Consider the following 12,428-nt stretch of genomic DNA (forward strand, 5'->3'; position numbering starts at 1 on the left):
TACAAAAAAAAAGAATCTAATACAGTCAGTTATTTATCAAAATAACATTTTCTTATGTTGTTACTCAAAACTACCCAAATGTTTTAAGTGCCCTGGAAATACATGTCTCATGCACATAATGACATACTTTTACATTGTGTAGGTATATGACAGCCTCTATTTCATTCTTTGCTACTAGAGGATCACACAAATGAACAAGCATATAGCAAAGAGCTTGGGTTTGATATAAATCAGTCTTCTAAAGTCTCAGTACGTGTGGTTCTTGGTTCAAATGACAAATATCTTCCAACTGAAAAAAGACTGAAATAGCTGTTTGTCTAAAATTTACAAGATACAATAAAACAAAGAAACAAACCCAACCAAAACAAGCAAAAAACAACCCACCACCTTTTAAAATCAGAAGTAGTATGCTACTGGGCATATTAACATTGACCATGTATTTTTGTGCTATTTTAAGATTCATTGCAATTATTTGTTAAAGTTGCTTAAATGCTTTCTTGCATTGCAAAGCTTTCAATTCTGCTGATAGTAAAAAAGAAAAGTTGGCTTTATGTAAGATACGTAATAAAATATTGGGGTTTAATTGTTCAGTCAATACTAGGCATTAGGCTCAAACACTTGTACATGGCAATTGCAGTAGTTACAAGACCAAATAAAATTATTACAATTGTTTTGTATCCCATTCCTAGAAGGCCTCAAATAGAGTATAAGACATGTTCCAGGCACATTATCACCTAGATTTTATTTACTCATATATATATATACACCACATCAGATTTCAGATGTTAAGCATTTATATTTTATTGTATCAAGACACAATGTAGAAGAAGAATTTCTCAAAATAATTACTACTGCTCTGTAAGCAGCATTAAGTTATTTACTACAAAAAGCCGATTTGATAAACCATGATAAAACATAGAAACTGATATATTAAAACATCTTAATTTTTTACTGAAAGTTTCAAAACTAAATTGAAGGAATGCACATAACAGTGTTAGGATTCACAAGGGCATTATGAAGAGAATTACACAGTGCATTACAAACCTGCAGGTATACTAATGTTACCTGCTGCTCTAAAGAGGCAGAAAAGTCACTGAATTTATTGCTATTCATGTTCTATGCATTCATATGCTATTGATTTCTTAGCAGTTAGTTAGGAGTTTCTACTAATTATTACTAGAACTACCTCAGATCTTCAACAATCCTTAAAAATTAACAGCCAGTTCAAGAAGCTCTAGAGGATACTGGGGGGAGTACTATAAGTTTGCCCTGATCTTATATCCCTCTGTAGACATCAGCTTATAGACACAGTAGACAACTAAGCAGACACTGTAGATGGACTTTCTAATTGATCCAGATCAATTCTTATTTTAACTGTGCTTTCTAATAAATGAAAGAGAAGCATTTGGAAGTAAGCCATATGAGATATATGATGCATACTTGTGAGTACTATAGCTTGATAAGCAGAACCTATTGCCACATACACAATTACAGAGTGGATAGCCTACTTCCCAACTCTTAATTCAAATGCCAACATATAAAAAGAAAGGTAGCTCCAAAGCACTCCCTTTTTTGCCTCAACTGAGCTAAATGAAAAGTGCCATTACAGAACATACTTGGTTTTTGCTTTATTAATTGAACAAGACTGTATAAATACTGAATGTGAGGGAAGAATACAAATTACAAAGGGAGGTTGAATGAGAAGTATATTGACTTTAGATTAGTCTCCCCTGTAGTGAAGCAATTAAAGTAAAAGAAAAGAAACCACTCCAGTTGCCCAGAGGCAAGTACAGGCTCTACAGCAACGAAATGAAAGGAATGAGAAGCAATAGCTCTATTTGTCAGAGATGGTCTACCCAGAAAGGATTAAATGCATTTTCCTCATTTGGGGAAAAGGGGGTATACCCAAAATGTCTTAGTCAAGATCTGCTTCGTACACCAGGACATATTTTCCCATGAAGGGTTGCTTTGGCAAGGCAGTCTGCTTTTCCAGAAGTTTAGCAGTCATCAGCAAATAGAAATACCACTGTTCCAACAATGCTGGTCAGTTGTTCTACATAACATCCTCACTTTGTGTATTAGTGTTGTATCATTGCCTGTTTTCAGCAGGAGCCATTGTTCTTTCCTTATTTCCCTAAGACTATGCAACACCTCTCAGCAGCACTCACATTTCTTCCTTGGACTTTTTATAACAGGTATAAAATCAAAATGTCTACTTGCTATCTGTGACTGCCACTGATGTGTTATTAACTTGATTAGACTATTAAATATCAATCTTACTTTCTCCTTCACACCACATCAGTGGTATGTACTAGTGGAAACCGTTAGACAATCAGTACAAAAAAAAAAAAGAAAAAGGAGAACCACTATAAAAATATAACTTCTGCTAATAAAAATTTAAATCTTGTTCCTAGTGTATGACTGTATAGACAAAAAGCAGAAAAAGTAAATGAAGTGTGAGGAAGAAAACCAAGGGGGAACCTGTACTCTTCCTGCTGTCAGGAATTTAAGAGACGGGTACCAGCTAAGAGTCACACAGCAACTAAATAGGCATTTTGTATCACTGACAAAGAGATTAGCTAAATTTGAGCTGGCCCTGTTTGCTTTCCAGATAAGGTGAGGAAAAAAAAAAAAAAACCACAACCAACCAACAATCAACCAAACACTAAACCCACCAAACAAAAAACATTATGCAGAAACTCCTCCATTTCTTTCCTCAAGGTAATAGGTAGACTTCAAAGACTTTTTAAATTACAAAGTTCACTTTTCTTTCTACATTCTTAGCAAGCATTCTTATCTGACTATATTATATTTGTATCTGGGAAAGGTCCATTTTCAGAAAGAAAATGCAGACAAATACAATTACTTAGGTATTAATAAGGATTTCAAGACATAAGCTCTGAATAATGCAACCTGACATAATGGATATCAAAATACAAGTTAATGATTTCAGCTCTAACATAATAGCAGTCTAAGCTGATGTTAAATGTTAAGCTTTTCAACTCTTCAGTGAATCAGTTTTGATCAAAAACTATGATAGATCACACCTTTAGAACAACCATGCTCATTATATAGATTAGTTCTTTTTCTTAAATTGCCTTAACTGGAGGTAAGGCTTTATAAAGAACACAAATGGACACCACTTTGTGAACTTTGTTATACTGATTCATCAAAAGGGAACTAATCTGTGCTGTTCTAACATACAAATAAACAAATTATCCATGCTAAAGAAATGTTTAAGTAGTTCTAAACAACAGATGGGATTAGAAGGATTATAGAAAAGGTTATTCCTTAGTAAGAGTCTTTTCAAAAGAATGAAGTCATCATCCATTGAAGCAGTTTCCATTCAATCTGTAAAATATATAAAGTGGACATACATAGAGAGCATAAATTTACAACTGGAAAAGCTTCCTTGAAATTTGGAAACTGCTTAACTTCTATGCAAGAGTTAAGTAACTAAGAATGTGTATCTCATCATACATGTTAATTCTCTTCCTCTCTCTTTTTTCTCAAGGTTTTCACCTCTCAGCTTCAAAATCTCTGCAAAAAGCAGAAGACAAAAATATGTTGCTAACCACATTAAATCTAGGAAAAACTCTTCGAAATGGAGATATAACTGTGAGCAGAGGCACTATACCTTTGCTGAAGCATTATAAGACTGAAGACAGAAGCGTTTTAGATGAAGAGGATGACAGAAAGATGAAGTTTTTGGTGAGTTTTCAGTTTTATGTTTTAGGTTAATTGTAAAATTGAAATTCTCTTTATAGCCCTTTAAAAAACAAATATAATTTAAAGCAATAATCTGGTGAATATACAAAAATATCAGTTTAGCATACTATAAACAAGAATGAACTTTTAAGTTAAGTATCTAATTCCAAGATTTTTAAACTTGTAACTTGGACAGTTGAATAGGAAAAAATTTGATTTTTACAAGAACTATATGTAGCCAAAATATGGGGAGAAAAAACCCTATATTTATGTGATTCAGCATGACTCTATGTGCAGCAACAAGTTTTTAACTTCACCAAATATAAGACTAATTATTTTATCATGATTTTTACCATAAAACCATTTCAGCCAGAGACGCAATGCAGGTCATTACTCTTAAAATATCAACTTGAAAGATAAAGTACTTGCACTGCTAAGTATAAAAACTGGAATATAAGAAGTGAACACAACTGATTTAAAGATAAACTGCTACTCTTGTTTTCCCTTAAAACAGGACACAGGTTCCAGACATGATTTCTTAAATCATGTTATGCCAATCAACTTGGGTACAAAGCAACTACCTTATCTTGCACTGAAGAGAACCATGGCTTTTCCAGCTGACACTGAAATTCAAAATATTGAATCAATACAGGAAAGAGAGACTGCAAATGAAGAAAATTCAGCTAAATTCCCTATAGGAAGAAGAGATTTTGACAGTAAGTATATTTCTATTTTTACACAACAATTACTTCATTCTGGCAAAGTATAATGCAATGTCTATATAGCAATTTGATAAAAGTTCATTTAGAAACTCCATGTCTATTCTGATTCGGTACACAAGGGAGGAAGCATTTGTTAAATTTATTAAATTAGTATTTCCATGGGACACAAAGGTTTCTAGTTCTTTCATGAGTTAATCTGCCAGCTATTTTTTTTTCGCCCTTATAGTGCTCAGATGTATGCTGGGAAGAGTCTATCGACCTTGTTGGCAAGTCTGAAAACTACTGATCTACAGCACCTCCTTTGAAGATCAAACATTTTATTATGAATTTAATGTATTTTGGAGTTACTGTGTCTCAGTGTGGCTATACATATGCATCCAAAAATACATTACCATCACATTGTAGCAGGAAACAATTCATTACCAAAAAAGAACATAGTTGTAATTACTAATGATGTACTGTTATCAAAAAATAAAAGACTTCTGCATAATCTAGACCTGTAAGTATTTGTCTAATTTTGCACACAAGCTACTTCCACTTATTTGAGTATGAAAGGAAGCAATAATGAATTTCACTAAATTTTCACAAAATTTTACATCTTCTGAACCAGTCAACGTACTACATATGCAAAAGCAAAACCTTACAGTCTAAAAAAGTGAGTTAATTTTGCCTGACCAGCAATCAGCTTATTCTTGGTTGCAGTTTTGCTGTGTTTTCTTTTTCCAGTGATTTTGCTGTCCAATTCCTTTTGAGGACTGTTTGAAGTCTTAGATCTTTTAGTATTTTTTTGCAAAGATGGTTCACTTTCCTTATCACAGATTACTTTGTCATTATTCAAATCCATCTGTTCATTCTTGGAGTTCTTGTTTCTTGGCTGACAACTGAGCTTTCCCATTTCTGTATAACTTCTAGTCTGGTGAACATTTTCAGAAATAGTTCCGAGCACTGGTACATCAAGACATGAATTCATACCTTCTGTCATGTAAGAATATCAAAAACATATGTGAAGAAATAAAAAGTTACCTGGGATTATTCATCCTTTTTCTAGAGGGCTGTCACATGTTTTAATCAAAACTAGTGCATTATCAGTAAAACAAAACCATGTTGCTTTACTGCAGTTACATTTGCTATGTGTTCGTGAGTGCATTGCCAATTTAAAATTACATTACTCAAAAACATGTAACAGTAACTAACCTAGGAAAATAGATTTATAACTTTAAGATACTGAAAAAGATGCTTAAAGGCCCCAGAAATAAATTACATATATGATTTGATTTATAGTGGAGTAAAAGTAATTTTCCACTTTTTTAATGGCAAAAATACAAATTTCACTTATTTTTGTAAAATAAGACAAAACATTACGCAATGTATGTAAAATGTATCAATTTTTACCTCAAGATAGTAATACATATTTTTCAAGCAGATTTATATTTTCAAAGCATTAGCATTACAATTTTAATGCAAAAACATTTAACTGATCATAGCATACACAGAGCAATGACAGCCTTTTTCCTTGAAAACATTTATGCTTGATCTTTACTAAAGCCTTGTTTGATAACATTTAAAATATTAGCTGTCATATTTACTTATACATTCCTGCTACAGCTTACCTGTGACATATCCAGCTTTTAATTGTTGCTTTGGTGCAGGATTTGTGCAGGTTGGAATTTGGCTACTGCTGAGGAAATGTCGACCATTTATTTCAGTGAACTCATTTTTATATGTAGATGCAAACTGAGATTTGATTGAAGATTGCTTCATCTGCAAATAGCAATTTGGTACTAGCTTTAATTATTTATGAAAGTAAAAGACAACACCTGCAAGAACAGTAATATAATGTTTCCACGTTCTTCTGTCATGAAAGCTCTTAGATCAAAAAAAAAAAAAAAAAAAAAAGAAAAGAAAAAACACCAGAAAAATGAGTATGCTCACATAAAATATATTTGTGAAGTATTAACTTACAAAGCACAAAGGGTTTCAATACTACTAGCAAATTATTCTATTAAAGCGCTAAAATAATTTTCAAAACTTCTTTAGTCTCTTATAGAAAGTTACACATTGACAGAAAAACTTAGGTTGAAGCTGTAAAAATTAGTTAGCTCCCTCTTCTGATGGACTGTAGACTACCATTTTGAATAGCTGTCACAGCTACAGTCAATTATCATACTTCTACAGGTCATCATTTTTGAGTTCAGAAATGTCAAGTATAGGATGAGTTTCACCACCAATTCAAACACAGGAAAGCATAACAGAAATACTGAAAATGAATGACAAATAATATAAATTAAGCTTCAATATACTTATACCTAAAAACTGGAATATAAAGTATTATTTCTGAACTTTCTTTGCAAATTATGGATTTCCCATTTACTCACAAAACAAAGACATTTCTTTGTTGAATACCAACATCTAACTCCACATCTCTTATAGAATCATAGAATAGTGAGGGTTGGAAAGGACCTTAAGATCATCTAGTTCCAACCCCCCTGCCATGGGCAGGGACACCTCACATTAACACATGCCACCCAAGGCTTCGTCCAACCTGGCCTTGAATACCACCAGGGACAGAGCATTCACAACTTCCCTGGGCAACCCATTCAAGTGCCTCACCACCCTCACAGTAAAGAATTTCTTCCTTATATCCAATCTAAACTTCCCCTGTTTAAGTTTGAACCCGTTACCCCTTGTCCTGCCCCTACAGTCCCTGATGAATAGTCCATTCCCAGCATCCTTGTAGGCCCCCTTCAGATACTGGAAGGCTGCTATGAGGTCTCCACGCAGCCTTCTCTTCTCCAGGCTGAACAGCCCCACCTTGCTCAGCTTATCTTCATACGGGAAGTGCTCCAGTCCCTCATCATCCTCGTGGCCCTCCTCTGGACTTGTTCCAACAGTTCCATGTCCTTTTTATGTTGAGGACACCAGAACTGCACACAATGCTCCAAGTGAGGTCTCATGAGAGCAGAGTAGAGGGGCAGGATCACCTCCTTCAACCTGCTGGTCACACTCCTTTTGATGCAGCCCAGGATATGGTTCTTAAAACGTACCATCTAATATAAGTTGCCACAGACCTACAGTATTAAATAACACTATCACATCTGATTCTTCATGCTCATCTCCACCTCCTACTTTTGGAATGAGGAAATCTAGCACAGGCAAATCAACATATTTGCCTCAACTACAAAAAATGAAATAAAAATTTTCATTATACTCAATATATCCATATTTAATGGAATTTACTGTTTCAGGTCAAACTTCCTCAGTTTGCACTTGTTACAGCTTCACATCAGCTCAGAATTTCACAGTCAAGCTTTGCATTTCTAGCCAATTTGTCACAAATCCTATAGACTGTAAGAAAATCCTACCCTCACTTCCATTTGAAAGTCGACTGGATTATACAAAATCTGTTGAAAAGTACAGCACAGAGGAGATAATTACAATATATTAGGAGTTTTGGCTAATAATTCTATTACAACAGCACAGGTGAATTGAAATAAATTTCAGTTGAACAGGTGGTGCAGTACAAACATCAGGAAAAAGAAGTAGTAAGAAACACCATCACAAAAGAAATTATACAAATAACAGGAATGATTTGTCAATTAAGAGGTTTAAAGCCACTTCTGATTAAGAAGTTTGTATTATGCAAGTCTACATTTCTTGTTAGCAAAAGCATGTTAAAATCCTAGTGTTTGGGTTTGACCCTTATAGAAATATTTTTCCTCCAACACAAAATCTGTTTTAGAAAGAAAAGAATATGTTCCCAGAAACCCACTTTCACAAAGGCCTTCATCCACAAAATTCAGTCATAATTTATGCCACTTTCATCAATACCGTTTTCATGCATATAAGCTAAACTAACAGACTCCAGGTTTTTATCACTGAGATCCAATCCAAGTACCTCTTTGTGATAACTACAGTTGGTCAGATGAACACACCTAGACTTCTTTTTTGGAGAGAAAAAAAAAAAAATCCCATAAGTTTACAGAAACAGTTGTTTCTGACTTAGTAAGACGGCACATATATATTTTTACTTTAAAACTCAGCATTTCCTTCAAGAGTTAGAGACCAAATTTTCCCAGTTGTTCATCACTCCCAAACTGCAATTTATCCATGCCAGATAACAGACTGAGAAAGAACGGTGGATTTAACAGGGAGAACTAGCCAGCCTGACTCTCAACAATTCTAGTATTTAGGTGTTAATCTACTCTACACCTAAAACATTTACCTTAAAGTAAGACGATATACATAGACATCTACAAGGCTTTGTGTGCTTCAAGTTTATGCTTTAGCTCACCAAGTCATTAAGTGTATGCCATTAACTTTACAGTCTTTTCAGAAAGTGTTTTGAAAGATGGGAAAGCTACACTCAGAATCAGCTTAGGAATGTGGAATAATTAAACATGCAACCCTAATATAGTTTAAACTTAATGAACATCTAATTGTGCAATTACAATATTGAGAATACAAAGGGCTTAATTTTCTTTAAGCTTAAAGTTACTGTAATATTAATGCAAAATATATGTCTGTATTCGCTATGTTTCTCAAACACTTCATGTCAATCTTTACAATTCCCTCAATTTTTATTTATTGTTCAGCAAAAGCCACACATCAAAAAATATTGAACAATAATTTGCACAGAGTTCTAACACATTCATATTGCAAGACAAAAATAAGCTAAAATTTCTGTTGAGTTGATGAAGCTATAACAAACAGCACAAAAACCATGAACCTTGAGCAAGAAAGCCTGGTAGTTACCTTCCTATAACCAACAATAAATCCAGTTAGTTTTTGGGACATTAGGGTTTCTTTTTACCACCTATCTAATGCTTCACTAATTCATTTTGCAGGGATTAAAAAAAAAAAAAAAAAAAAAAACAGTAAAAGGACAGAAGTCAAGCTCAAACACTGAAACACTTGCTGCACAAACCCATCTGTCTGTTTCAACTTCACTGAAGCTTGAAATAGACCTCCAAACTTCACTCCATATTGCATCACATACCATTTAATCATTTGCAAACAGTAGACAAAGCTTTACTAATATGACTGTTTCAGCTGATGCTAATACTAATTTACATATATATAAATCAAGAGCGCAAAACTAAATTTGTTGAAGCAGTCAAACTTCCCAACTAGTCTCGGAATGGATATTCTCTAGTAAAAACAAGTGTATTACATTGAATGAGGTAGCAATAAGTAACTTTTAATGGACTGAAGGCAGAACAAAAGAGCACAAGTCCAGTGCTAAATCGAAAAGTAGTGCTTCACTGGAATGTTTTTAAGGAAAAAAAGAGCAACTTAAAACGTTATTGAAGCACACATAATGAAGCCTATCGATAGCCTAAAATAGCTCTTAGAAATCAGAATTCTTTTATATTAAATTCCCTGAAATCCACTGCTTTGAGGGCACCAGCCTAATGACCTACAGCTCTGGGAGAGCAAAAATACGTTGGGAGCTCAGTTTGTGAATCAAGTAGTTGCACAAAAATGGCATGCAATAAACTCACTTAGTATGCCCTGTCCTCTTCATAAGCAAACAGGATGCTGCTTTTATCCCTGTACAAAAAAAAAAAAAATCCTGCTGCACTTCAGAAAAAGGGCTTAACTGTTAATGCTGTTCAACTAGAAGAAAGTATGGCAGATTTTAAGACTGTTTTAGTGCATGTAGTCAATTAGTAGTCCTAATGAGTAAAGGAAGCAGGACATTCACTTTGATTTCTATATCTAGAGAAGTTTTTCAGTTGTTCAAGATATAAACATTCACTTTTACGTGAAATATTAATGGTGCATGCTCTATTTATTTCTAAATGTTAGTTGATAATCTGTTCCAGATCTCCTTTCAGCATCTGCATACAGGCAGTTCTGCCAATATTTAGTCAAGAATGTCGAGATTTGGTTTTTATACACTGGAATGGCATAATAGAATTTGAAAACCTACATCAGTAACAACAAACACATGTTTTTATTTTCTAGCCAAACAATTAGAGTGCTATTTGGAAGGGGAAAAGAGATAAAAAGAAAAAATATCTTCTATTACCCTTGTCCTTTCAGATGAAAAAAAATGGTAACTTGAAAGAAAATTAAAAGAAAAAAAAAAGAAGGGAATGCAAAAGAAAGAATAAAATGTAAGTATCACTGCCAAACCAAAGCATCATGTTATTCAAGCATGAAAAATGCCCTGAATAGCTCAGGTAATAGCAAGCTTTTATTGTACTGAAACTATCAATTTCTTTTAGCATGACATTGTACCAGCCTTTTGCTATCCCAAATTAATCTACAACTGCTTTGAGAACATTTAGCCTCAAATCACCTCATTATTGTGTTTCAGAAGTATTCAGAACTCACAGCTATGGATACTAGGAAAGTATTTTAGGGGTCTTGTAGAAACAAAATGGTATTTTCTACACAAGTGTTGTTTATCAACTGAAACTAAAAGTCTTACCTCAGATTTTATACTGAACATAACCTTTTTCTCCTCTCCTACACCTTACTCCATACACTCATTTTTAGCATACTCCATACACATTGAAGCTGTAAATCAGCTTAGTGTTCTCCATAATCATATTCCACTTATAAATATTTTTTTCTTGCTACAATACATGAAACTGCTACCTGAGAAAGAGTGTTTTCTCTAATACCATGAGTTTTCTGTTCACAATTACAGTGGGCATACAGAAACCTCTTGATAACTTCCTGTTGTTAGCTTTCCAAGTCACAGTTTATTTGTATTGGAATCCCAAATAGGCAAAACAATTCTCTCAAGTAACAGCATTTGGAGAACTAAGCAATGAAAAATAACAGCAGTGCATGAAGCTAGATATTAAGTCATTTTATATAGGCATGAACAAGTCACATGGGAAAGGCAGAAAAGGATTTTTTGCTTTGTGAAGCTTTTTCCTTGGAAGGATTTCTATACACAGTAAAATTACAATGAACTTCAAGCATGCCAAGATTTGTTAGACTTCTTAAGCCATAAATTTTTAGAACTAAAACTACAGTTATGTTCCCAATTGGAGGGAAATAGTGCCTCATATAGGAAAGGTTGTCTCCAGTTACATTAAGAAAAACACATGCCAAACTACTGAAAGTCCTTGCAGCTGTTTCAGGGTAAATGTGTTAACAATGCAGCACGATTTCTAAAACAATGTAATAAAAGGCCAAAATAATCCTAAATTAAAAAAAGAAAAAAAAAAAAAATCTGTTACTCTCTCATATATTGCATGCTCATATCCTAATAGTTTTTGTTGCTTCCTTCTTAACTCCTAAAGTCCAGTTTCATTCAATTCCATTAGCTCAGGAACAGTACATACAACTTAAAAGTGCAATTAATCTTTTCTGATGCAGAAGAAAGAAGAAAATGTTATTATGCAACATTTTTGTTCTAAGTTGCTCTTTAACCTAAACAAGATAGGTGATTGTAACAGCCCTTCTTCCCCCCCCCCCCAGTATAAAGGACTTACATAACCTGATTGAAATAAACAACATAAGGAGTCAAACAATAGGGTATCTATCAATTTCATATAAATTCAAGCATGATTTGAAGAAGCAGATGTAAGTTTAGATAAACCTTCGTCATATAAAATACCTCTCCTGTATTTATAAATATATATAAACTTTATATATATTTTTTTAAAGCAGAAAGGAGTGATAAGGGCAACTGACAAGAGATACAGTTCAATAGACTTCCTATAGACTTTTCTGAATTAAAGACTCCTTCCACAAAACAGCATTCACCAGAAGACACTTCACTTAAACAACAGATAAACTTGAAACCGTCTCTCACAAGATGATTGACTTTCTTATTATTACTCTTACCTGCTTTTGCTAGAGGGAATTAAAAAAATGCAACATGCTAGTTCCCCAGGCTTCTTTCTTCTCAAGGGATAAGAGCTACAGCTTCTCCTCCTAACAAATGCCATTATAGTTAGGTGATCTTTCTGCATCTCTTCCAGTATTTAATGAGGATTGAAAGACAAAAATATTTCTTTGTCTTTCACTGTTGCC

General features: G+C 33.8%; 2 protein-coding genes across 2 annotated transcripts in view; one reads left to right on the forward strand and one right to left on the reverse strand.

The window, feature by feature from the left end:
* Positions 1–3,462: 3,462 nt before the first annotated feature.
* Positions 3,463–4,706, forward strand: PMCH (pro-melanin concentrating hormone; the record flags this gene model as incomplete). Its single annotated transcript, XM_080628954.1, has 3 exons — positions 3,463–3,711; positions 4,223–4,424; positions 4,657–4,706. The coding sequence occupies 3 exons, from the start codon at positions 3,463–3,465 to the stop codon at positions 4,704–4,706; spliced, it is 501 nt and encodes a 166-aa protein (XP_080485080.1).
* Positions 4,707–5,070: 364 nt separating this feature from the next.
* The window catches only part of PARPBP (PARP1 binding protein), a gene marked incomplete at both ends in the record, with an annotated part of 50,234 nt that continues 42,876 nt past the window's right edge, over positions 5,071–12,428 (reverse strand). The window contains 2 exons of the mRNA XM_080612109.1: positions 5,071–5,405; positions 6,041–6,191. Coding sequence (XP_080468235.1) covers positions 5,071–5,405; positions 6,041–6,191 — 486 coding nt within the window. The remainder of the gene's footprint in view (positions 5,406–6,040; positions 6,192–12,428) is intronic.

This window comes from Psittacula echo, assembly GCF_963264785.1.
Source record: "Psittacula echo genome assembly, chromosome: 1".
Classification (NCBI taxonomy): Eukaryota; Metazoa; Chordata; class Aves; order Psittaciformes; family Psittacidae; genus Psittacula; species Psittacula echo.